Raw genomic sequence first — 27989 nt, 5'->3', positions numbered from 1 at the left:
ATCAGCAGCACAGCCTCCAGGTGGGAGGTATTTTTAGAGCACAGACACAACTAATTCCAAAATCCAGGTTCAAGCACTCAGATACTTGTGCTTCTCATTAAGGTATCTTCTAGTATTTTCTGTCCAAAAAAAAATCTCAGTTTCCACATCTCTTTGGACAAAACCCATGAGCTTCTGGTAATTTCCAACACACCTGGAAACTGAGCAATTTTGGAGGACAAAGTAAAAAGAAATTAATGAAAGTTTCCAGTCTAAGAGATTATTTGTTTTTTAATGAAAAACCACTTATAATTTTCAGTCTTTCTTCTCTTCACCCCTTGCTTGGAAGGTGTTATTGCTGGCTGGTCATTCCTCCAAGGAAAGATCAGAAAGTTTTTCAACTTTAACTAATTCTTGAGCTTTTTACTTACACTGCCAACAGCCTGGCCACTGAGCCCCAGATGTGTCAGCATTTTATGGGGGCACCTTCACCAGTAGGAACTGCACTCAGGCCACCAAATCAATGCACACCCCAACAGCAAGGCACCCCTTCTTGAAGGCAATGAGTATATTAAATCCTCATATAAACCAAGGTGAATGCCATGCTTCAGAGAAGATGACAGAAGATGCTCCTAATATTTATTTACACAAATTTCCTTCCTCTCTCCAAAATGCTTTAAAATCAGACTGAGATATAAATAATGAAAATACACTCTGGAATCAAGGTTTGCATAAAATCAAAGTTACTCTTGTTCTTTCCCAGTGTATAAGGAAGTAAATGTTTGAAATGTTGGAGCATTTCAAAGAAACTATTACACTTTTTTTTTGAAAAATCAGACCTATCACACCTTCCTACAAGTAGGAAACCCAAAGAAGTTTATGCAGATACACAGCATAATACAACATGACCAAAGACAACCAACTGGCTGGGCTTAGACTATTCAAAACTCCTGTCTTTAAAAACAAAACAAACTGAAAAGGAACCAATTCCATTTCTGAGCAATGTACTCAATGCTGGGAACCCTCTGTGCCTCAAACAGCACCACGTCAACTTGATTAAACTGTAAAGCAATATTTTATAGCACATGATGTGCTGACCAACTCGTGACTTTGGTTACTGCTCTTCAAATGAAAAAAAAAAAATCCCTAAGTCCCATGATCAGCTTCAGAAGAGTTGTTCAGGATAACCAGAGTCTCAGTGCAAAAAATCATTGGATATGGATGGACTAATTTTTTATAGAAGATTATTCCATGCAGTTAAGTGTTGAACCAACTTCTTTCTTTTATTAAACTTGCACATAGTAGAAATGTAAAGAAAATAGGACAAGGTAAGGAGCACCCCTAGAGTAGAGTTTCCCCCCTCATTTCAGTTACCAGACAAGCAGCAGCAAATGAATGCAGGCTACTTTGCAAAGAAAACATCTTTTCTTTCTTCATATAGGAGAGCAAAATTTATCACTTACTCCATCATAGATGGTGGAATGGTACAGCAGTCCTGGATGGCAGTCAAGGGGGAGGTGAGGTGAGCAGTGTAAGATGCTTCCACTACTTGCTTGTTACGGTTCACGACGTCCAAGTAACGGTTGAATTTCTCACGGATTTTTTTTGCCAACTGGAAAACCAAACAAGAAACCAAGCAAGAAAGATGAAAATGAAGGCAGTTTCTCTGTATGACCATGTTCCTCACTATCCAAGTGGAAGGGGAAAGTAAAAACTCCATGTTTAGGATGGCAGTGGGCTGCTTTACCCATTGTACCTCTGTCTTGGTTGTTTAAGCCCTGTGAAGTCACTGATAACATTGGCCATGGGAAGCAGTCTATAGAGTCAGATAAAAAACATTCACCACTCAGCAATGGGTACTTGAACATCAAGTTTTGCTCCTGAACTTTCATCCTAAATGAAAAATCCATTAAATGGATCAGGTACAGGTAAAATTCAGTATCCTTTTCATCCCAATGGATCTACAACCCTTCATCATCTGCCAGACAGATCCTAAGGGAGAGGGAATCACCTCTAAGCAACAGTGTCATACACTCAACAATATCACATCCTGCATTTCTGCACTTTTTTCAGAGCTGAGGTTGCCTTCTTCATTTACAGCACTCATCTCTCCTGCTGCCTGCACACTCCCAACTCCTTGGGATGACTGAACAGAACCACTGCCTGGGAGTGCTGAGAGACCCAGTCGGCTGCTCCGGATTCCCTGGACTGACAAATATTTTTCCTCACTATTATTTACAAGCCATTTCATCCTGATTTACTTCATTATAGAAATAACAAGGCCAACACTGATCACAAGCAATGCCTTTGCCTCCATTGTTCCCAGCAAATGCTGCAGCCCAACAACAGGTCTCCTAGGAGCACAGGTTTTAACAGGACCTTGCTTAAAGGGCTGGCAGAATGATACCTAATTAGTTTTGCAGAATGATTTATTGCCAAGGCACCAGAGGACTACTAATGGTCTCCTCCATGTTAGGCTTCCAACACTATTAAATTGCTCCCAGTTGTTAGATAATAAGCTGCTGCCTGGTTCCTTTTCTCTTTGCCAGTAAACTTTCTTTTTGTCCAGCTTTATGACTCCAATTTGTGCCTGGGAGCAGCGTGTTCTTCTGGAGGGTCCCAAATAAGCACAAGCCAAATTTCCTAAGCCAAATCATTTAAATCCCACAGTCACAAAGTTCCTTTCTCAGCCTGGGTAAATGAAATACCCAGACACTTGAACCTATCCAATTCTTTCCTGGTTTCCCTGCCTCAAATCACAAAAAGGGGAAAGAGCTGAAGTTTGCTGAAGAAAGGAGCACACGACCATCATTAGCAGGAACAAAACACAAAGCATCAGAGCAAAGCAATCTCCTTTGCAACCACTGCTTGATAAATGAATGCTGCACAAGATGAGGTTTCAGTGCTGATGAGTTTTCACCTTCCAGGTTGAACAATAAAAGCACCCCACAGCCTTTGAGTTTTACCCTGCTGTGAGGAGCCTGAAGATCTGACAAAGCAGAAGAGCCCAGACCTCAGATGCTGATAACAAAGCAAATGTGTAGTACCCAAACTGCAGCTCCCATCTAAAAAAAAACCCCTCTGAACAGCTCAGAGTCATTACATTCCTTTTATTAAATGGGATCCAACACTGCTGGCAGGGCAGAGTCAAGTGCATGTCAACAACAAGGGACATGAAGCCTCCCAGAGCTATGTGGATATCTACTCCCTGCCCATGTTGGAAGAACTGAGTTTGTCTCATCTGAAGAACCTTCAAAACAGTGCCAAGAGAATACCTGCAGCAGGAAAAAACACTTCCAAAACAACTCCAAAAAGTCACCAATGCTGAGATGATCCTAAGCAATGTCCCATAGAAAACTGGTTACAACAAATCAACCAAGTTGAGAACCTCAGAGTAACACACCCACCAGATGCAAAACTACTAAAACCAAACAGTTCCAAATCATCAAATAGAAAATTCTAATCCAGATACAGCCTAGCAAAACTAACTTCTTTTTTTTTTCATAGTTGGGCTCCACTGGAGCACAAAAATCCGAGGCAGTGACCAGGAATTCCAGCTCCCAGTGATTAAAACAACAGCAAGAACCCAAACATGCTCCCTAGCTCTTCATCTCTGCTTGCCTGACCACCCATGCCTGCACCCTCACATCATTAGCTCAGAAAACATTATTCAGTTTGCAAAGTGATGCTCCCACTGCAAAAGCCTGTCAGAATAAAAGCTGTGGCCTTCTTAGATCAGCTGCTCATTTTTTTTCTAAATAAAAACCTAACATCTTTACCCAAAAATGATTATTTTATACCCACTGTGTACCCACACCATGCTAGTGACAAAACCTGGAAGGTACAGAAAGAAAAAGGTGACAAAAAATGAAAGGAGAGGTAACAGATACTGGCAGAGCACTGATCTAGGAAACCAGCCTGACATTATTGTTTAAAACATTGTAAAGCAAATGGAAAACTCTGTCCCAAATCAAGCAGACAAAAGGGGCAGGTAGCTGATACCCCACACTCAGCTCTACCCTTGGTACCAAACACGACAGAGCTCTTGCTCCCTCAGAAATGCTCCAATTCACCCATTTTAATGGGGACTAAAAGAAATCTGGATACCTTGAGACTGACATAAAACACCATTATCCCTGGGTCAAGTCTCAAAGTGCTCTTCAACTCATTTTAAAAAACACCCTTTGGGAGGGATTGGGGTGAAGCCTTCCTTGGCATACACCTTCTGGGGTTTTTTCCCAGATTTCTAGATTTTTCTCTTTTTAAAGAGCTGAGCAGTAAGAAATGAGCACTCACTCCAAACAATGCAGTCATCAGCTCTATTTTTTTTTTTTAATTTTATTTCTTTTTAATGTGTTTCTTTTGACAGCTGGCTTGCAGCCAAAGCATTTCAGTTTGCAGACAGGTTGGATGGTAACACCTGTTTCTATTAGCCCAGCACCCATGGGGAATGCACTTCAATTGTCACCAGCTCCACTGACAACCTTTCATCACAACACCACTGAGTTCCCCTCATTTTCCCTGAGACATTTCCTTCATCTGCATCCTTCCCTCCAGCTTTTTTAATTCTTTTTTTTTTTGGAAAGCTTCCTTACACAGCTCTGAAGTTTCTTCCCTTTTCAGAGGGAAAGCAGAGCTCTGAGGTGAGGTTTTATTTCTGTATCTGGAAAGCTGAGGTACTTTTCATCTTTTCAAGACTGGATATAAAATATGTAGCAAGGAGGTTGAGAGGCAGGGATGCTGTAATGGGGGCTGAACACTGCTGGGCTTCTCAAAAAGTATGGTTCAGACTTTCAGAAGTCTGGTTAGGATTTTTAGTTTGAAATCCCCCCTGTAATCCAGAACCATGGAATTAAAGCCCCTCTCCCCAGCACCCTACCAGCCACTCCTCCTGCTCTATCACAACTCCCCTGTGCAGCCAGATTCCTGTTTTAGATGATTTTTAACATATTTATTCCTAACCTGCTCGGGTCTTGTAGAAACCACTGCTTGTCTACAAAGCCAGATGAGCACAGAGGATAGGAGGGACATGGCTGGAGAAAGCACAACAGAATCACCCCCAGCTTCTTGCCACACTTTAACAGATTGGAATCATTCCTTTGGCTCTGGAGGACATGGAAAAGAGACTCAGTGGGGAAACTGCTTTCCAACATGCATTTCTTCCAAGAGACCAGCACTCATTTGAGGTTTTCCACTGGCAAAGCTGCCCAAGGCTTAAGCCAATGAAGATGTTGAACACAGTGCACAGCAAAAACTCCAGTGAGGGCCACAACTCCAGAAAGTCAAAAATTTACAAATGGACAAAAATTTAATGCCATATCTCTCACCTTTTACCACCAGGCTCACAATAAACTGACATAAAATTTAACTTTGTGCAAGCATCACTTTTTGTAGCCAGGCAGATGTCATGGTTCAACAGCAAAATGGAGATTTTTGAGCATGTTGATGGATTATCTCTGAAAAAAGATTAAAAGCTCTTTGCCCAGCCCAAAACCCAAGGTGATTTTCAGCTGACATGTGGATATTTACCCTCTCAACTAACTACATGACTTTATATTTGCTGCTGCTTCTTTCCCCAGGATCCATGGACAGACAGAAACAAAAGAAATTATTAGGAATTTTCTCTCTGCTGCTGTGTTCCACCTTCTCTGCCCCAGCTGAAAGCATCAAGATTTTCCTGTGTGGAGCTGGGAAATACCCTCCTGGCTCAAACCTGAGTCCTGGTCCCTTCTCCTCCTTGCAGCCCAGATTCATTTTCTTCTCTGCTAGAGAAACAGATGTCTTGCAGGACCCTGAACACATGCTGGCTTCCTCCAAAAGGCCTAATCTAGTTTTTCCCCTAATAAAAGCAACCATTTGCCACTTTATAGCACTAGTTCACACCACTAAAGTTTCATATCACACGTGGGTTCTCTGATATTGAAATAACTCACAGGAAAGGCACCCGAGTTATTTTTGGCAATCTCCAGCCTATTTTTAATAACCTATTCAAAGCAAAAAAAAACAAAACAAAAAAAAAAAAGGGTTTTCTCTGTTAGCTACAATAGTAATTCTGTGGCTGCAGACCTTGAAAAGTGTAACAAGGTGAAGCCCTCCTTGTGTGGCATGCAGAAAGCCAAGGGTATTAAACAGTGAAGGGCTGAAGGCCAACAGCTGCAGTTTGTCACTTTCTCAACAAACACAAAGTCATTATTTACACAGTTTGGGATAAGAAAAACACCCCCCACAACAAGCCAGTGGCCTGCCAGGGAAAAAAAAACTATATAAAAAAAAATCCCAGCTGCCATCAAACCCTAATGAGTTGCCTTTGGCTATCAGTTGCTAAGAAAATGCTAATGAATGACAAAGGCAGAATGAGTGACAGGGATTTATTTGCTTTACATTTGGGCTTGCTCTTCCTCATGAAGCTCAGGGAGCTTGCTTGTGATTCACTGGGGCTGAGAGACCTGCTTGTTAATGAAACACAAGTGCTCAATGATTCTCCCATCCACTTCACTGGTGAGCTTTTAACCACAGTAATTATGCTTCACCCAGGCCTCAGGTTTTTGGGGTTTTTTTCCTCTTGTTTTTTTTCCTCTTTTTTTTTTTTCCCTTTTTTCCCTTTTTTTTCCTTTTGTGTTTTTTTTTTTTCCAGCTTCAAATTCATCACTCTACCTACAGTATTTAGTTCTTTCTATCTGCTTAGGGTGAACACATCCATCTGGGGCTGGGAAACAAGCACAGCAGCTTTTCCTAAGTGGAGAACCAATAGTCAAGACTTCAAAGAAGTTTTAATCCAGCTTTTTGGTTTCCAAAAAAAAACTTCTGGCTTTCAAAAGCCATCTGATACGTATAATCCAGCCCACATGGCCCTTCTGTGGTGAGCAGACCACCCAGAAATACTCCAAGAGAAAAAAAAAAAAAAACCAACACGTTTCCCTAGTGTGATGTCAAAGCCAGAGAACCCTTGTTTTAAGATGCAGGGATGGTTTTGGGCTTCAGCTTTTAAACTTGGGTGAGAATTACCCCTCCGTGGTCCCTCTGCACCCAAGCACCCACCTGGGTGTGCTCAGAGGGAAGGCAAAGCCACAGAAATGTGGCCCCTGGCTGCATCCCTGAGCATCACCCTTTCTGCACCCCCAACCAGCCACCACCACCAACTGAACCATTTCTTCAATGGGACTGCAAGTTGGACAGGTTTTTTGGATTTAATTTGAACTTCCAGTATTTTGCTGAGTCCTCAACAAACAGCAAAAAAAATTATGCCCACATTAGTGAGAGGGACACGCAACAGAAGTGTGGAGATTCATAAGAATGACACCAAATAAATACTCAAAAATAATCTGGACACATCTGGACCTCCAGGGGAAAACCAGACTACTTATCTGAAGAGCACAGGGTGTCACTGCACTCTGTTCCATATAACCCCTTCTTAATTAAGTGTTCTTCAATTAGAGGTTATGACCAAGAAAAAAAAATTGGGAGCTTTCTTGGAAGGTTTAAAAAAAAATAAATTGAAGGCTTCTAATACAAGATCAATGGCACACCTGCTGCCCCTGTGTCATGACATTCATACCTTTGACTGCTTAGTAAAAATAGAAGAAAAAAAATGAAAAAAAAGCCATAAAGCAGAAGTCAAAGCAAGCCAGCAGAGAGGAAAGATAATTATTAAAAGCATGGAAAGTTTTGCACAATTTTCTTGAGAAGCAAAGGGGAAAGTTGGTGTAACAAAGGCAGGCAGAGGGATCAAAACCAGAAGAGGGAATGTCCTCCTGGTTATTTACCCCTCCACATATTTTTTCACTCTTGCTTTACAGGTGATGATCTCAACTGTGATGACTGAAAACCCTGTAAAATGATCAAGCTTCAGAAAAACACTTGCACTGAATGACTTCTCACTAACCAGAGCTAGGAGAAACCTTCCTGTGAAGCACAACACCGTGGCTGAGACACTCTCATCCTCCAGCTCCTGCAGTCATTAACACCAGAATTAGGGTAATTTTCTAGGATTAATGCCTTGCTTTGGTTTCCATGCATCTCTGTCTCACCAAACAACACCTAACACTGACACAAGCAGTTCCAAAGCTGAGCTTTTTTTATGTGTGAACACAAACCTTGTCACTTTTATGATAACATGCACAAGAAATTCACCTTAAAACATGCATGATGTCAACCAAGAGTCATATTTATACCCTAGATCATTAATCACATGCTCTTACGTTTATCCAGGTTTTCTGTTAACATTTTTACCCACTTCAGTTTACTGCCAGCATGGGGCAAGGCTCCTAAACCAAGACTTGGGTTTGGTTTAACAGAACCACAGCATGAGTGGAAATCTTCCTGAACTAATCCACTTTCTGGAAACTACTTTAGCTCCTCCATTGACCATGATCCCATCCAAAGCCACCATATTTCTTCTGAAATAGGAAGGGAGCTGAGCCCTGCTCTCCAATCCAAACTCTCCAAAAGTTTAAATACAGTGTGCAGGGATTCACAACCCCATTTGAGCCAACTCTGCTTTGATGGTTTCCTTGGGGAAAAAATAAATTCAATAAATCTGGAAATGTTAGTATTTACAGAAAGACAACTTAAAGAGTGTTAAATGTTTTATCTTACATGAGCAGCTTTAATGCACAGCAGCACACAAAGCACTGATATGCATCTGGGAACAGCAGAGGCTACCTGCAAGGCTGAAGAAAAATTCTCTTTTCCCTGGGGAGAGCTCTGCTCTGAGGCACTTTTGTTTTTACTGACCATAAAAACTGGCTTGCTAGGGGTCCAGGAAGGTCAGGTTACTCACTGAAGGTTGTGCTTAAACTGCAAGGAAAAGCCAGTTCTTTGTTTGGATGCCCAGGTGCCTACCAAAATTCATCACATTTACCACTAAGGTGCAGTTCTGGGCAGAGGGAATTGGTGCCTTAATTACTTCAAGGTGCAAATAAGACTTATTTGACCTGTTTTTTTAAAGAGTTGATCAAAAATCCATTCTCCAAATCGTGTGCACATATTGAAATGCAACCAGCCCACGTGCTGAGCCCTTTTATCTCACTGCTAATTGCAAAGTTCCATGTTCCAATGTGTTCCCATAAAACAGAACAAAACAACCCACACAGTATTGCCCAAAACCTTAGCCACAACAGGCATGCAGGAGGCTGTAACATCACACCAAGCAACTGATCCCATTTCCACATTGATAAACAGTGGGTTTGCTTTCAATTAAAACTATTTGAAAAGAGACACTTCCCAACATGAAGAGCAGGCAACTCATGGGGGAGATGACATGAAGACCCCAGCTCTGCCTTGGCTCTTTGGGTTCTAAGGGAAGGACCCACACAAAGCAGATGCAAAACTTTCCCATGGCAATGCAAAACTCTTGGATCAGCCCCCTGTAGATGGCAAACAGAAATGGGTATGGGTTGTGTGATGTGTGATAAAGCCACTCAGCTGCCTCTGAGTGCTTCCAAAGGGCAGGAGGAGGTGGGAAGGGGCTCTGGGACTCACCTGCTGAACTTCGCTTTCTCCATTCGAGGTTTTCTCCGTGTACACAAAGGAGTTGAAAATCCTCTGCAAGAAAAAGCAGAAGGGTGTGTAAGAGACCTTGTGACACACAGGTGACAGTAAAGCAGCTCCAGAAGGCACACAGGTGGGGACATCCGTGTCAAGCAAGGAGCTGGGGAGTTTCCTGCCAGGCATATCCAAGGGGAAGCCCATATCCCTGCTCTGGGATCTCTGTGGGTTTGGGTTTTAGGGCAAACAAGTGTGTTTTTTTTTCAAACTATCTAATTTACCAAACTGACTTAAGATGCTAAAACATCCATTTCACATTTGAAAGCTGCTGCCCACACAAACTCTGACTGCTCTTTAGTGCTAAGCATTTAATCCAGTGTAAATGCTCCTAAAAGTATTTGTTGCTTCCAACTAACAAGAAGCTGTGAGCTGAATCTAGGCCTATTTCCTATCTGGAAAAGACAAAATGAGACCCACTTTTTAAAACAATCTGATTGAGCTCACTAATGGCAAAATAAATAAATAAAAAAATAAAAGAATAAAGGAGGAAAAAAAAAATCAAAGAATAAAGGAGAGGGAGAGCTGTGTCCTTCCCTGGGAAAGCTTCCCCTCTCCAGGAGGGGACATGAGCAAGCCAAGGTGATTTTTCTCCCCCAGCCTCAAGAGGAGCTGGGATTTTACTGCTGGAGTGGATGAACATCTGCAGACACAGGCACATCTGGTGAAGGACAGGGACCCTCCCATGACATGAGAGTTGTGAAATTCCCAAGGGTCCTGTGCAGAGCAACATAAGAAACCAGAGAGCTCTCCAGATTGCTTGCAAGACCTGCAATTACTAAAGAAATCTGCATTTCACCCAAATCCAATGTAATCTTTGGCTGAAGACTCCAAGAGTTTTCCTGATGCATGTTTAGCCTGATTTCCTTCCAGAAAAGCTGTTTACAGCTCCAACTGGCCAAACCAGCCTGGAAAACCCTTTGGTGTGTCCTGCTCCACTTAGGATCCTCACTTTCCCTTACCCCTCTCCCTCCTGAGGACTTCAGGAATCTCAGAAATTTGAACTCTTAATTGGAAAGCAGCATTTGGCAGGGCAGCAATAAATCTCCTTGGTTTACAACTCCCAGAGAGCCAAAGAGGGGGAGGGAAAAAAATAAAATAAAAAGGCATCTACTCGTAAAAGCAGCCAATCCATTCAGACTTCCTTTGCTTCCAGACCTTTGTTTAAAGCTCTGCTTGGGTACTTTAACTACAAACATGTTGGCTTCCCCCCCCCAAGATGAAAAGATAATTTAAACATCAGAAGGAAGTACATTAAAGCATGTCATTTTGATGCAGAATGGTTTAAATGGATTGAATTTTTCGTCCCCAGGCATCAAAAGGGAGGAGAAGGAAACAGCCTGTCAGCTACTGAGAATGGAGCTTTCTGTCCTCAACACAAAGCTGACCTCTCCCTCCACCCCTTTTACACTCTGCCACGTTTATGAACTTCCAAAATAATGCCAGAGAGCATTATACATGGTTACACAAAAGTCACAGTGCCAGCAGGAATTTAGCTGCCCACTGGATTAGGTTTTTAACCTACTTTTCCTTGATTTATATTATTCTCTTAAGCTTCCTTCTTTTATTTTCTTTTTTTTTTTTTTTTAAATTAAAAACTCTGTGCACAGCAGAGAGCCTGGAAAGCTCTGTCAGGAAAAGCTAAATAAGGATTGAAAATAAATAAAGACTGAAACCCCCCCCCAAGGCACACCCCAGGCTATGGAAACTGCTCAGTCCCTACCTGGGTCCTATCCCACCACTGGAGATCCCTCCTCTTTTTTCCATCAACTCCTACACCAAAGCTCACCCAGAGCCAAAAACCTCTCCCAGATGTATTTCAGCTCATTCCCTAATTTCAAAAACCCATCTAACTTTTCAGCTGAAAACCAGAGCAAACTGGCAACCATCCTCAGCAACTTAATGGGACTTCACAGACCCCAAGAGCAACCCAGCCTAAATATTTAGGAGAACTCAGCCCCTTGTTGTTTACACAGCACATTAGCATCTGTACTTTATTCCTCCTCCTTTCACTGAATCTGCCTGGCAGATGGCAGCAGGCTGCCTTGCCCCAGGAGGAACAATTCCCCTCTTCTGATGTCCCTGGTTGAGGAGATGCTCAGCCAGGAGTATTTGTCCTCACCCAGTGGTTCAGCTGCCCCCATCCCCTCCTCACCAACTCCTCCCCAACCCCAGGAACAGCAGTTTGGTGGATTTTTCTCCATCTCCCCCTCTTTTTTCACTATCATCAGCTTCTTGTCATTTCCATAAATCCCCAGGTTCTTGCTGAACCTCCAGGTGAGGAAGATTTTGGGTTTTTGCAGGAAATTCTCCATTTTTTTTTTAAACCTGACATCTTGAATAAAGACAAGAGCTTAGCTTTTGGGGCAGAGGGCAAAACTACCCCCCCTGTGCTGGCCACTGCTCACCTGAAGGGCTGAGAACCCTTCACTGCCCTCCAACCCCACATGTGCCATCATACACCTGCACACCACTTCAACAGCTTGGGTTCATCAAGCACCCTGCCTCAAAGTTGGAGTTTTTCACCTGAAAAAAAAATAAATGGAAACTAAAGGAACTTCCCTTCCCTCCCCCCAAACCAAACTCTGAATTGAATTTCAAGATTTGGTTTAGAAATCAGCATTTTGTCCCAACTCCCATTTCACCCAGCCCAGCAAGCAAACCTTGCTTCATTCCCTCCCTCCCTCCAGCTATTTCCACCACAAAGCATCAGTTTTCCAAAAGAGTGTTAAGGAACAAAAAAACCTCCCAACTTCTCCAAAACTCAGAAGTGTGTCTGCCTTTCCCATACTTTATTCCAAAAGCAAACTTGGGAACTGACGGGAATTCCAGATTCAGCCAGCTCTGTATCAGCCCAAGTGCCATTTCTTTTCATATTACTTCAATATTTGAGCTGCTCAGAGGGAAATCTCCCTTGGCTGCCTGGCTGGATCAATCACCTCCTGCTTCAGACTCACTTTTCATCACCGTGGGGCAGCTGAAGCTGAGCACAAAGCCCTGAACCATCCCCAGGGTCCCCAAGCCTCAGGCAACACCTGGATCCTGCAGCACAACCCCTGGCACATCACTCCTGTTCCTTATCCTCCCCTTCCCAAACACAGGCATCACGTTTAGCTACCCAAACAAAGCCTGAGAAGAGAAAATCCTGGGATCTGCAGGGCCCACGGGGGATTTCTGGAGGTCTGTGACAGCTCTGAGCCAGGCAGCACAACAGAGATGCAGAGGATGACCACAGCCTGGAGGGAATCCTGAGAAACCTGGGGTTTGTTCCACAAATTCACATTTTCAACACATCAGAAACTCTTTAACTCCTCATCTGGGTGAAGACACTTGCAGCTTCCTAGAAAACCTTCTCCTGTGGCTTGCAGATTCCCACTTCAAGGTCTTAAACTGCAGCCCAGTGCTTCTGGGTGCCCCCAGGCTGCCTCACTTTGAGCTTTGAACACCAGGAGAAATATTTGGTGAGATGGAAGCAGGGAGAGGACCCAAGGGCAGGGGTCCTGGGGGCTGGGATAGGGAAGATCTGGGCCACCACCATCTCTAAAGCCTCCTCCTGACAGTGATGAATGGGCCCAGCACTTCCAGCTGGGATGGAGTCAGGTTTCCCAGGAACAGAGATAAGGAGTAAGCTCAGAGTGAGCTTCATGGTCTGGCAAAACAAGGTTTAGGAGGCTTTGACATCTGAAGCCAAAAGCAACTCAAGTTTTAAAAGTGGGAGATGATCCCAAACCCAAGCTCAGCCTAGAGACTCAAATATTCATGGGCTGGGTCACTCGGTTGCTTGAAATTAAAATCAAGTCAGCAGCAATGCAGCTTGGTGAGAAAATACTTCAAAAGCCTCCAGTTTGATTGTCAGCACTTCATTAAAATAAACAAAAAACAAAAAAAAGACCACCAGCCCCCCCCAAGCCCCTAAGGTCCCCAACCAAGGGGACCCAACAAGTGCCAAGTGCTCTGGAGAGCAGTCAACCATTTGCACATCACTTGATTTGCCAGATGAGACAGGAATCCATCTCCTTCCTGACAAAACCAACACTTTTAGAGACACAGAGAACTAGGAAAAGCACATACAGAATTAGGAATATAGCCACTGAGCTGTGAGTGCACTGAAAAATACACTGAAGTTGGTTTAGGGAAGGAAAAAGAAAAAGAAAAAAAAAGAATTTTTTTCATGCAAAAGAAAAAAACCCCATAACTTTCAGCTAATTTAGGATGCAGGCTGCTGTTCCCTGTCACTTCTGGGCAATGAAAGGATGAAAAAACCTCAACAATATTTAAAAAGCACAGAAAGAAGCAGCAGCAAAACATCCATGGGTCACAACTAAGCAGCATTAACCCAGCAGGGCTGGGATATTTTTAAAACCTTGAGCAGCTACTAACCAGGCTCTGTTTCTTATTTTAAAGGTTAATGTTTTAAAAAGTGGTGAGCAAACAAATATATAGCAAATCCTTTTATTCTGATGGAACTTGCAGCTTTGAGGGCAACCTATGGCTTCTGCCTGAAGTTTATTTTTGCAGTGTCTGAAGCCCTATCATATTCTGTTTTATTACCATTCCCTCCACACCAGAAACATTAAACAGTGGGTTCCCAGGAGAGCAAGGACATCTCTGTGTTTTCCTCTAAGAATTTACAGTATACATAGAAGAAGTTAGAAGTAAATTGGAGGAAAAGGCAGCAAAATGCAAACCCAGTTGGGTCAGAGCAATGAGGGCAGCAGCTCAGAACTCCAGACTCTGCTCAGCTCAGAGGGAAATTCAGGGACTAAAAGGAAAATCCCAACATCACACTGGGAGTGTTTTTCTGTGGCTTTCAGAATAAGAGATTTTCCACAAGTATTTAACTAATTCATGGTTTGGGTTGGGTTCTCTTCATTATTTTATTTGTCAAGCAGCAGCTGGTACCTTTACCAGGCAGTGAAATGTGGTGCAGACTCAGAAGCTGAGCTCAGGTTGGTGTTTTTTGGGGGGTCAGGGCAGCACCTCCTGAGAAAACACCACCAGAAGCAGCACCTTGAATTAAAACTGGGGAGATGCAAGGATTCAGCCAGCTTGTGTGATTCCCCTGCCACCAACATCTGGTAGGAGGAGTGATTTATGTCACTGATAGGAAATGTTGGCCTGTGCCCAATTTGTCACTGGAGTGTTGGGAAACCACAGCATCATTTGACTCATCCTTTGGCAGCTTCACTGAAATGCTTTTAGTTATTTTAGGTCTAGAATTTACACAGGATTATTTGGAATGAGGAGGTATTTGGGGGAAAAAAAAGTAAATGCTGGGACTATCATAGTTTTTCTATAAGCACAGAACCTCCCAGCATTCAAGACAAATAAAGTGCATGTTTGCAGACACCTATCTGGGATATATCTGCAGATATATCTGGGATATATACCCTACCTTTGTGGGTGGATTTATTTTGAGAAGGTTTTAAACCAGAAAACATCATTTCTCTGCCTGATGTTTGCCTTAATGAAGGTTGCTTACCAGAGAATCAAGCTCCCATTATTTTCTGCCCTGTGCTGAGTCAGCCCATGGCATCTGGGATGGGAGGGATGGATCAATGCCCCATCCCTGGAAGAGTCCAAGGCCAAGGAATGGGACTTGGAGCACCCTGGGCTGGTGGAAGTGTCCCTGTCATGGCAGGGAGCTGGGAATGGAGGAGCTTTAAGGTTCCTTCCAACCCAACTCTGTGATTCTATGATCTTTGCTCCCCAGACTGGAACAAAACATTTTATGCAACCCAAAAAACTAAGAGAAGAACAGGTTTGATCTTCCTAAAAGATATTCACTGAGCTTTTTCATAGAAAGCATCACAGTCACCATTTCTCATTAACCTCTCATCACCAGCCTGGGGGAGGTAGAAGCCTTCAGGACCATTTCCAGAAGGGGAGATGCTAAGTCACTAAAACACTGCTTGAAAAGAATCAAAGTAGAACACAATTCCTCTAAAGGTGTCTTGAGAAACTTGCAAGGAACACTGAGTAGCTGCCAAAAATGCAATCAACAACCAGCAGGTTAATTTATTTTTTTTTTTCATCTTTTTCAAGGGCCCAGAGAAGGAGGAGGCAAAGAAGAGTGAAAATACTCTAAGAAAATTAGTTCCACATGTTAAAAAAAGATTATTCATTTAGCCAGTGTAACTTGACTAAGATTCTGCTCGTGACAATGTATATGGCAGGATTTCAGAAAGAGGAAAGTCATGCTACCCAAGCTCAAAACACAAAGCAGATGGCTCTTCTCTATACAATTGGATTTTTTTTTCTCCCTCCACTTATTCCTCATTCCAGCCTCTAGGATACAAAACTTTAAAATATGTAGATGTGGTTTTTTCAGGTTGAGAATTTTGTGATTTCTGGGCACTTTTCTACTCACTGCATTTTGTTGGTTTTCTCCTCTTTAAAGAGAGCAGAAATTGAAGTGTTTATCAGGAGCAAAATTGACCTGAAATTTAATTCCACTGGGAGAACTCTGGGTTTCATTTTCCTGGTTTGTTTTCAAGCTCATGTCAGAATGCCTGCCTAAAAATGGGGAAATGCTTAAATCCATGTAAATGATGCAACTCGAGAGCCAAAAGAGCTGGGTATCATTTTAGTATAATTACTGCCCTTCTCCAAATTAAACCTAAATTCAATATCCAGCAATCACACAGAATAAACAGAGATCAACTCATGCAACATTCCAGCTAAGACTGGGTCATTTTACAGCAAAGTCCCCAAAAAACCCCAAAAAACAGAAAAAACCTCAAAAAACCCAAACCCCAAAGGGACAGCCAGACACACACTACCCACTGATTTTGTTTCCTGGGCTGTTCAACACCATCAAGGCAGAGACTGGGTTTTGTTTGGAGAAACACTGCAGCACAGAAACAACCAAGGCAATAAAGAGATCTATTAAAAAAAAAAAACCAAACCAAGACCAAGAAGCTTAAATACAGAAATCTGCAGGTCATAAATCACAACACTGAACTTCTGTGCAGAAAACAAATGGGCTGATGTTAATGGAAGTCCCAAACTGTTTTCTTTACATGTCCAAGAGCATCATTTTTCAGGATCTCTCAGCAAGAACCATCAGCAGACAGATATAAATACCATGATAAGAGCCTTGCCCTGCAACCCTGTGTCTTAGCTGACACAACACTGCCTGCACTCAGAGACACCAAAGGTTTAAATTCTAACACAGTTCACAGCTGTTTCCACCCAAGGCACCCATATTTATTTATTTTTCCAAGAGAAAAATAAAGAGTGAGAACCTGAGAGATGCTGTCTGTCCCTAAGCACCTGCCTGGCTGAGGCAGTGGCTGCAGCAGAAAGTCCAGGAGTGCTCTCATACAGTGATATTATTTGTAATGATGAATAAAAGAGTTTTAAGGTCACCTGTTGACACATCTCATGTGCATTGGTTCTCTGTGACACAACCCACATCCTGCCTTTGCCAAGCAGAAGGGAGCTGCAGGAATTCTTCCCACTCCTGGTGTCCTCAGAGGTTTCATTTCTCCATTACATTTTGAAAGAAGTTAAAAAAGCAACTCCAGAAGACAAACACTTTGCTTTATCACTGCCTCCAACGTGGATGTGAAGTTACTGGAAAACAACTCCTGACTTCCAACTCTGACTGTGCAATTTGAAATCCCCCAAGCTTTAGGAAACATTTTACCATACTTAGGTGTTAATGAAAAGAGAATCACCCACCAAGCAGCACTGGAAACAGGGTATTTCTCCTCTTGCTTCTAAAACAGGGGTGGGAACCAACTCCAGGAACAAGGATGCTCATGAACTAAACCATTAGTGGGAGTTTTGTGACTCAGAGGCCACCAGCCACTATCAAACAGGATTAAACCTAAAACAGAAGGAAATGCTTCAGCCTGGACTCCAAGAAGTAAGATCCAGATGCAAAGCAGCCAATAATTGCCAGGCCAGCTAAGCCAAGAAGATGGATGACCTCTAGAAGACCTCTGGATGGATCTCTAAGGCTCGACCAAGCTCTGCAGGACAAGAACCAGAGGAGCAGAGCACACAAAAATGCATCCAGGAACCCCCACTTCTGCTGGTTCCTGCTCAGCAGAGGTCACTCAGTCCCCAGGATTGTTTTTCCTGAGTCACCCCTCTGCAAAACAAAAGCCAGGAATGCTCCAGGGGAGCCAGACAATTAACTGTTCTTCCTCCTGTTTGACTTCTTATCTTGGGACACAGAAGGAGGCAGAGCAACCCCCAGAAAACAAATGCAATCTGCTGGAAAGAGCAGAGCCATTAGATCTTATCAGTGGGTTCAGAAAAATAAATAAAAAATAAAAATTAAAGATTAAGATTCCTGCAGCACTTCAAAGCAATGTGTACATGAATGGCAGCATTTATTCTTCTAATTAAAAAAGAAAAAAAGCCAAGCAAAATGGCAAGACACCACTTAAATGAAAGAGGGGAGGGCAAAAGAAAACAACCAACACCAAAAATCTCAAACAAAACCTCCAGTGTAAGCAAGGGCAGGGGAGATTCCAACCCAGAAGCAGGACAGACAGCTCCAGATTTAATGAGGAAAGGCACTGAAGAGCAGCAAAACTTGTCTCAGCCTTTTCTGTAGCATCTCTGCCAAACCACCCCACCAGAATTGCTACACACAGCCTTGGGGAGAAAAAAAAATAAAAAATGATCAGATGTATTGCAAAGAGGAGTCCTTCCCCTTCTGCCCACATCATCTCCCAAACTGAGGAGGCTGCAGGGTCCTGGACTGCAGAGCTCAAAAGATGGGATGGGATGGGATGGGATGGGATGGGATGGGATGGGATGGGATGGGATGGGATGGGATGGGATGGGATGGGATGGGATGGGATGGGATGGGATGGGATGGTTCCACCAAGGCAGCTGCTGAGATGGAGAGGCTTCAGGTCAGAGAGACCTGCCCCAGGATGAGGTGTGCTGGGCACATATCCTTATTTCATTGTTTTGCTCTTTAGAGGTCTTGTTTTTACAGAGATAGTAATAATAATAATAATAATAATAATAATAATAATAATAATAATAACCACCACCTCCTTTTCCCACCTCTGTACCAGGTGTCCCCACATGGCCATCCCACCCATCACCTCTGTGTCCACATCCCACACCCCACAGACAGCTCCAGAGCACCTAAAAGCACTCAGGCAGGGACTCTTCACACAACTATTTCAGTGAAACACAGTCCAGGATTTAAGTCAAAATGTTTGTAGATACTATTCTGGTCTTCAAGACAACCTGAAAAACACTGTCATGATTCCAGGAGTCATTACTTAACCAGGGCTTCAAAGCATCAAAACAACCTTGGCTCTGCAACTTGAGCATTATTGCTACCTCAGCAGAAGCAAACTCTGGAGCATAAAAGGTTTAGGAAAAGCTCAGAACACAAAACAGAATTTCTAGTCTGTTGTTCTGGTTATTTTAATAGTGGCAAAGCAGTGCTTATTATCTTAAATAAATGTAATAAATGCACACCATGAAAACAAGTGTCAGTCGTAGTGTACAGACCACCCAGCAGTATTTCCTAACTAAAAATTATTTCAGCCTTCTAAAAAGTAGTTTTACTGGAATTTTTTTTTTCCAAACACCAGGGAGCAAAACATTAGACTCAACCTCAATTTAAAAATCAGAGTACAGAGTCTTCTGATGAGCTGCTGGTTAAAAATGCCAAGCTGAACAACTTCACATGGTTTCTGTTTGAAAATGCATGCTACAAATCAGCTGCTCTAACTGGTAAGAATCCTTCCCCCTAAAAAAAAATAAATTTAAAGTGTTTCACCTGGCTGAAAGCAACCCCTGAGATTCCAATGAAGGATTTTTTTTTGGTCTCCACATAGGTACCTTTTCCTTAGTCACGGGCATGGGATCTTTTTGCAGCTATTTCATGTATGGGATTTCCTTGCCATGTGGGCAGATTCCTGTGGTTTCACATTAAAGCCTGAGATCCTCAGAGCCATTGCAGGAGGAGTTTGCTGCTGGGGTTTGTCCCACGTCTCCCACTGTTTACCCTGGAGTTTTCAAGAGAAAAATGCACAACTCCAGCTCCAGCTGCACTAAACCCAACTTCTGCAAGCTGCTGTTTTTAAGAAACCTTTGCAAAATGTTCTCCCTGCACAATAAAGAAGGTTTAGAACTTGCTGAGCACATGTAACACTGAGCAGGAATATTCTATTTCTCAGTGGGATTCCTTTTCACTCACTAAGAAGTGAGGTATTTCTTGTGAAAAAAAAAAAAAAAAAAAGTATAAATCTTATTTATATCTTTGAGTGTGCAGAATATATTGTGGATTGAGCAGCACTACCTGGTCTCCATTTTCTGAATTCCTCCTCTAATCTCCAAGGTCTGGCAATATTCAGGCTCTGTGCTCCTTCAGGCCCTTGGAAAATGCCCTTATGGGCTTCTCAAGCTCAATTTCTTTGTGAAAACGTTGAGAAAAGGGCCAAGAATACTGCAGGGTGCAAAGGGTTTGTGGGCTGCTGTTTGTTTTCAGGGGTTTTTTGGTTCTTTAAAAAGGCTGTTGTGTTGGGTTTTTAAGAGGTTAATTCCTTTTAAGACACCAAGTCGTTGCCAGATGGGCTGCACCTATTAAAAAGATCCAAAAGGACTCAGGCACAGACACATTGTTAAAATTAAAACAATGACAGAGCCAATTACTATTTTTCATTCCTTCTGTAAATATTATTATTACAAGCTGCTTTTTCACAAAACATTTACCAGATCTGAAGCCAGCTCCTCTGCTCCTGGTAAATGAACACAATTAAACCAACTTCATTTCAAAACAGAAGAGAATTATTTTTTTTTTAATCTTTTTTTTTTCCATATCTCACTTCATGTTTAACTTGATCTAAATAAAATATTTTGGAGCCTCTGGAGAAAAGGCTGTTCATTTACTCCAGATAAATCTCTGCTGTGATTTCCTTCAGAAGACACAACTTACATGAACTCACTTATTTAAGAAGCACTCATGCTGCTCATGTGTGCAGTGTCATCTTAATTAAAAATAATCAAGACTCCCTAGGCAGACATTTGCACTTGAAATTATAAAAACCTCAGTGTTCCACAGCACTGTGAGGGCTTCTGCCCTTCATTCATATTTAATTTGGGAGGATGCTTCAGTGCACATCAAATATTTATCAGCCAAATGTTTAATATCAGCTCCTTTCTGAAAAATAGTTTTTCTCTCATTTTCAGTAGATCACCCAAGCTTTCACTTGTGAAATTTTATCCAGTTCAGAAATACAAGATGTTGATGAAAAGCCTGCACTTGCTCCTGCTGCTGTACCAGAACAAGAGCTATTTTACTAAAACCTGGAAGTCTTTAAAAGCATGATATTAAATCCTTTTTCTGAATACATGATGAATTGTGGCACCAAAATATCACCCTGCTGGCAACAGAGCTCCCAACACTAAAAACTCAGCCTCACCCAGCACAGGAGCCCAACAGGACTGACAGACAAACCTGAAATTGAATTAAAGCTTTAGAAGGCTGGGTAGAGACCACCTCCTGCTCAGCAACCAAAATAATTTCCCTTTCTTTTGCTTTGCTGTGTAATTATCTCTGTGTTGCACATCTGTCTGAACATGCTGAAATGACACTGTAATCCACTTTGGTATCAGGATTAGCAGGTTCAGACACCAAGGAGAAATAAAGGCATTAACAGCACAGAACTGAAGCAGATTAATGTTACTCAGGGAATAAATATTCCTGTTGTCACACATGGTTATTACTACAGAGGTATTTGGCAATCAGCAAACAGGGGAAAAGAGAGATTTCTTGGACAGGGAGATGCTGATACTGATAATCTAACCTAAGAAATTAATTAATAGATTTTAACTTGAGTAAATTAATAAACTGCTGATAAGTACAAATTAACTTCTCCATGTTTCAGCACATAATTTCCAAAAGCTTTCCATGGCAGAAATAAAATGTTTTCTCTAGACAATCAGACCTACACTGTAAACCCCTGACTCACCTCCCCAGCTTGACTTTAATTCTTTCTGTGCCTTTTCACTCTTAAAGATAACAAGGATACAAACATGAGCCTAAGGTGACAACACCAAAAGCAATATAAAATATTATCAGGCAATAATCAGGTTCAAAGGGTACCAAGAAGTGATGTCCATCCTAAAACAGGTATGGTAAAGAACAGCACAGACAAGCAATGGGTTGGGAACAAGTCACAGGATATTGAATTTCTTCAGTAAAAATTACAACTTCTGAAAATTCTGAAAGCTCTATCCCTGGGGAAGGCAAAGTCCCTTCCCTGGTGTCTCACAGGACATTAAATCAGGGGTTCTAAAAGAATGTGGTGTGCTCCTGGCTCTCCCTGCATTGCAAATGAGAAGCAAAAGGTGATAAGCAGCAGCTGTAGAGGATTCACACACTTGCACATTCAATAGATATTGATTTTTTAAAAACAAAAACTATCATGTGGCAATTGTACCACTCTTTCCAAGTACAAAGTAAACCCCACCAACTCACATCTGTGCTTCCTTCACTTCCAGGTGACATCCCTCTCCTTGCAGCATCCCTCCCCCCCTGCCTGCTCCCACTCCCATCCACCAAGTGAAGTTTCCATGAGCTAATAAAAACACACCATCAGATTTAAGGACTACTTTTTAGAAACACAGGTTCTGAGCACAAAGAAATCTGTTATCAGGCTCAAGGGCCTTTTTACATCTCTCTTTGTGTATTAGATGCTAATAACCCAACCCTCTGATGCACATTTTGTCAACACAAATCATTAAACAGCAATTTTAGGTCTGTTTTGCCACTTCACTCTGGTACAACCAGCCCAAATAAATCCAAATCCCAGTTGTCCCAGCAGTGGCAGGGCAAGGAAACACCTCTTGGCAACTTGCTTTTCACACCACAGCAAATGAGAATCAGCCTGACAGGAGAAATTCTTTGAGTCTGGCACACAGAACACAATTAATTCTTCTCCCTCAAACAGCCCAGCAAAATGTCTGCAGCAAATCTCTCCCAAGAGACACCCACCTTGGCCCAAGGGACATCAAGTGACCCAACTTCTGCACACTCAGTAGTAACCACTCAGTAGGTTCCACCTCCAATTTACTAGCTGGAGAAAGGAGCTGGCATGCCACAGGGGTGGGGTGGGTGGCATGGTGCAATCTGACTTCCAGGAACCAGGATCATGCAGCTGGACGTGCAGAAATTCAGGCAATCATGACAGGGCACGTTGCAAGGGAGAGGACTGCTAAAAAACACTGCTGCAGCTGATGAAATAAAAAGCCCATCAGGCAGTTTTAAAACCTACCCCTCCTTTACTCTGCTCTAAGCCACACAAGACCCTTCCAATGTAAATAAATCACATTTGCAACCCCCTCGGGGCACTTCCACCATTCCAGTGATAGAAACCAGCACTGGTGGAACTGAGATCTGGCTTCCCTTTTTTTTTTTCCTTCCCCCCTCTCAACTTTACCTTCCCTGGTTTGCTTAGTCTCCAATTTATTTGTTCCACAGGCTCCTGAAGAGCTGCATTGAAGACAAACACCCTTATTAAGCACTTGTTCTGCCTGTTCTGAAGATAAATGTTAGAACAAGGTGCAAAAAAGATGCCCTATTTCCCAATGGGCATTTTCCAGATCAATTATTAGTAATAATTGCAGATTTTAGCAGGGCTCTGGCAACAGCATCCTTATGAAATACTTGTTTTCTTGAAGCACTGAAGTTCAAAATTCTGGTTAAACTGCTGCTTCTGGAACATCTTGCTACCATTTTCAGGCTGATTTCATTTCCTGACAGATAAAAGAGATTTAATACAAGACAGGGATCCAGGATGATCCCTGGGGTGGCAGGACCCAGAGGACTGTCCCAGCTGCATGGGAACACCCTCCCCTCTGCCTCCTACATCCACCAGCACCTCAACCTTATCTCAGCCTCTCACAATGCCCATAAAATGTCAATTTTCTGAAGAAAACAGCTGAGGACATATTCTGGGATCAGTTATTTAAATTTTCAGCCTTTGAAGAAAAATAAAGCCACATGAAAGCTCCAGGCACACAAAACTGGACTGCAAAATTTCCAAGTGCAAAGCAATTTCTGCCAGCAGCAGACACTGCTCCTGGGAAATGCCACTCTTGGCACTGCCCTGCCAGGCAGGAGGGGCCACAAATGCCAGGCTGGGTTTAGAAATGGAGCAACATTTCCAATTTCTGAAGGCAGGGAATGCCTGTTGCTCAAAATTCCCCACAAAATCCCTCACCAAAATTCTCAGCACGCTCTCGAAGGCTCTGTCAGCAGAGAGAGCAGGTCTGGGATTATTCCTGATTATTCCAGCACATCCTGAAATTGCAGAGAGCAGCCTTCCTCCTGCCAGGAGCACAATTAGCACATGAGTTTAATTGTTAATTTATGTTGAAGCAACTCAGCAAGGTGAGTCCTTAACCACTGCAGGAGTTATGAGCACACAAAGGGGTAAGAAAAGGTCTGGCCCAGCTCTGGCTGCTTGCTGTAAAATTCTACCAGAATTTCCAAGTCCTGTTGGTGGCTTACCAGTGCACAGCACATTTTTTATGTTCAGGAACCACTTTGTGGAAGAAGAGCAACTCTTGGCACAGCTTCCACTGGGGACATCCTCATCTGCATTGAAACCAGGCTGCCTTTGATGCTCAGGAGACAAAAAACAGATCACTGCAGCTAGTTTGAAGCATGCCAACCTAGCTGGCATATTCTGCACTGGAAGTTCAGGAGAAAGCATGGAAATAGCACTAACCAGCTGGAAACACTTCCAGGACCAACAGGTACCACATGGAAACAACACAAAGTCTCAAGACAAATAACCTCAAAATGTTCTCACTACAATTTTCCTTTCCAGTTATTCAAAACTTCACAGGGAAGGAAAAAAAAAAAGGTACCCCAAGCACAGCATCCAACTATCCAGATTAAAACTATTTTTTAAAGGCATTGTGCTAAAGATTTCACTTTATTTTGGTTATTTATCATCTTTGCCATGTCTTGGAAGGTTCTGCCCACTGCAGAGAATCCAACTATCCAGATTAAAACTATTTTTTAAAGGCATTGTGCTAAAGATTTCACTTTATTTTGATTATTTAATCATCATCCTTGCCATGTCCACTGCAGAGATTACATGGATGTGACACCCTGATCAGCATCCCCATTGTCACCAGGAGTGACTTCTGAAGATTTAAACCCCTGTTCCAGAAAGACACATTCCCACCTTCTGCTTTGGCATGGTGACATTTTTAGCACATGCTTTTAGAGGAGGAAAAACAATGATCAGAGCTAAGAAAATCCAAGAGCTGCCCTCAGCTGAGCAGACTGAACTGCAGGCTGCTTTAACATCCCCATCTTTCTGGTGAAGAACATCCAGAGCCAAGGAAAACCAAACACAGGAGAATACAAAACCCAACACCACATTCTGACAGAGGCAGAGGTTCTGTTCTGACTGTACAAATTTATTAACACATTCATCCCAGCTGATTTTTTACTCCAAAGATGACCTCCTCCCCCAAAATCCACATTTATTCCAGTATTCTTCATTTTCCTTTTCACTAAGGCACTGCTATTTTTCCTTGTCCTTGGAGAGGTTTATCTGGGATTATACATATGTACCAAAACACAGCTGTTCCACTTCTTTTCTCCTTTATTTTTCCTGCATAGAAAAACCTGCCTCTATCAGCCACCCAATTAGCTGCTCACTATCAAAAGACTGCTCTGGCCTTTCATCTTCTTGAAAACTGGCTTCAAGTGAGAGGGTGTCATGGAAACTGTGTCTCAGGTCATTTCCTGTTGCAGTTTTTAGTCACCAAAAATAAAATAGTAATAACAATAATACTATGGGTTGTTTGGGGTTTTTTTTTTTCCCTGATAAAAAATGAATACTTGTTCTCCCAACCTCCAAAGGATGTAAAAAAAAAATTAATTTATTCTTCATGAGCCATTTCCATCTGACAAACTAAGATCCTGATTTTCAATTCAATTTTTAACCAACTCTCCCCTGATGAAACTGAAGGGCCAAGAACACAAAACCTCTGTCAAAGATGCATGGAAATGAATCAAACAAATCGAAACAAAAAGGCCACAACAACAAAGAAAAAATAAACAAAAAAACCAGATCATTACCCCACATCTCTCATTTTCAGACCCTGCATACTTTATGATTCACAGCACTACTGTGCAGCATATGCCCTGTGTGTTTCCCTAAGTATTTCATTAAGAAAGCAGTCTAGAAATCTAAAAAATCAGATAATTATATAAAGAATGGCTGTCCAACCACAGAGGGCTCAGGTGCTTTACCTATTCCAATCACCTCCTTGTGGAAACAAACAGGCTCTGCCTCTCACTGCTGCAAAAAGCAGTTCAAAGCTTGCTGAATTTCACTGCTACAAGATTTGCATTTGACTGGTAAAGCCACAAGAACCTTGTCAAAGGCACCAAATTCCCAAAAAATGACAAATTTCAACCAGCTTTTTGCCCTAATTTTGTGACTTTGTTGTTTGTTTGCTTTGGAGGGGGGGGGGGTTGGTTGGTTTTTTTTTGTTTGTTGGGTTTTGGTTTGTTAGGGCTGGGGGGGTGGTTTTTCCTTTTTTTCTTTTTTTCTTTTTCTTTTCTTTTTTTTCCTTTATTTTTATTTTTTCCTCCTAGATAATGTCCTCTGTGATTCAGGTGGTTCCAAATGAAATGCATTTTTCAGGGGGTTTTGGAGTGGGATTAAAGTGAGAAGCTCTCTGCTTCCAACCCCACAGAGCATGGGAACTGGCAGCAACTCCTCTTTATCAGAGAACTTCAGGATATTTTAAGTTTGGTTCAGTTCTTTTAGCTACTGGAAACTTAATTAATGTCCACTAGATTCCTGTTCTGATGAGGATGTCAGTCAAACCACACATACCTGTGACCTCGCAGCCTTATTTTTTGGAGGAAAAAAACCCAAACCCAATCTTTTGGTCACCAAGAACCTGTGGTGCAGTACAGAGAGGGAGAAAAAAAATAAGGAATTAAATAGAAGATGAACAGAAAGAGATGACTGATAACATCAGATCTCAACTTCAGCTCAGAAAAGAAATGTTGGGGAGTGAGAAGAGAAACCTGTGAAGGAAACCTGGGCTGGGAGAAGTTTGTCTCCATTTCAGGGGGCTCTGGTTGAGGCAGCCCCAGATTGCAGATGCAAAGCCCCAGCTGGGGGTAAGGAGGAACTGGAGGTGTTGAACACTCAGCTGGTCAGTGCCCACTCCTCCTCCTCCTCCCCAAGTCTCCTTCCCCATTCTTCTCCACTGAAGCTGAAAGAGGAGAAGGGCTTTTCCTCTGCCACTCGGTGTCAGGCAGACTTGGGAAGCTCTGCAGGAACTGCTGAGAGATCCAAGAAGGCACAAAAGGCCCCTGCCACAAAGCTTCCTTTCATCTAGGCACTGTGGTTAGTAAACACGGCCCTGCCATTTGCATACGTTTTTCTACAGAGATTATCGAGTGAAGACTCAGGCACCAGCTCAACTCCACTAAAAGATTTAAGGCTCCTAGGAGGAAAAAAAAAAGCAGATTTTAAAATCAGGAGCTGGGAATGCTTCCCAACTCCTCTGCAGTAGTAACTCCAAATGGGTCTGGAACCTGCAATGCCAGCCAAAGGTCTGCTTTGTGTTCAGCTTTTAATTTCTTTATTTGGTGACACAGAGGCACCTCAGGCCATCACCACTCTGTACTTGGCACAGCTGAGGGATGAAACGAGAAGGGCTATTCCAGCCCTGACAGGGTACCTGCCCCAGGCATGATGCCCAGAGGACAGCAGCATCTGATGGGCTGGGTACAGGGGGGTTAAAAAGAAAATAAAAGGAAAAAAGTCACAAATAAGACCTGGCTCAGGTCCTGCTCTTCCACCACGGTATCATTTGCTCCTGCACTCCTGAAAACCAAAGCACTAAACACCCACTTTATCCCTTATACTCCTTCCCACACCTTACTCCTCCTTTTCCTTTGCCTGCAGGGACTCAGCATCCCCCAGGAGTCTGAGTAACTAAGTCAGGTAGACAGAAACCCCTCCCAGCCCTGTGAAAAGGCAAAGTTATTTTCTATCCACCAAAAAGGCAAAAAAAAAATAAATCCATCTTTCCTCTTTCTGCACCAAAACAAGGCCACAAGTTGACAACCTTCCCCAGCATGGCTGTGTGCCAGCTTCACATCCCAACCTTTCCAGAAGCTGCAAAGCCCCCAGACTTGCTACAGCAAGGTTTTTAACAGTTGAAATATATTTTTGGACAGGCAAGGAACCAGGCCCAAAGCTAACACTGGCTCTGACCATATTTCAGAGCAAGAATTCCAAAAAGGCCACGGATCTGTCTGCAGTGTTCAAAGGAAATGTCATCTCCTAGCACCAGGGGCAAAAAAAAATTAAAAAAAAAAAAAGCCAAGTTCTTCTTGGCTGACACAAAGGACAAAGGGATGGTTGCAAAACTGCTGGGTCTTGTCATGCAGAGTTCTCTGCAGATCTTCAGGTCTGTCTGCAGCCCCA

At 42.6% G+C, this 27989-nt stretch overlaps 1 protein-coding gene across 3 annotated transcripts in view; it reads right to left on the bottom strand.

Annotated features, from left to right (window-relative positions):
* CACHD1 (cache domain containing 1) overlaps positions 1–27989 on the bottom strand; it is an 87946-nt gene that overhangs the window by 50976 nt on the left and 8981 nt on the right. For all 3 annotated transcript variants that reach the window (XM_030455555.1, XM_030455557.1, XM_030455556.1), the window contains exons 2-3: positions 9460–9522; positions 1443–1591 (exon numbers count right to left, since the gene is read on the bottom strand). In XM_030455555.1, the coding sequence (XP_030311415.1) occupies positions 1443–1591; positions 9460–9522 (212 nt within the window). The remainder of the gene's footprint in view (positions 1–1442; positions 1592–9459; positions 9523–27989) is intronic.

Source organism: Calypte anna, chromosome 8 (assembly GCF_003957555.1).
Source record: "Calypte anna isolate BGI_N300 chromosome 8, bCalAnn1_v1.p, whole genome shotgun sequence".
Lineage (NCBI taxonomy): Eukaryota > Metazoa > Chordata > Aves > Apodiformes > Trochilidae > Calypte > Calypte anna.
This window is presented reverse-complemented; position numbering and strand designations above follow the sequence as displayed.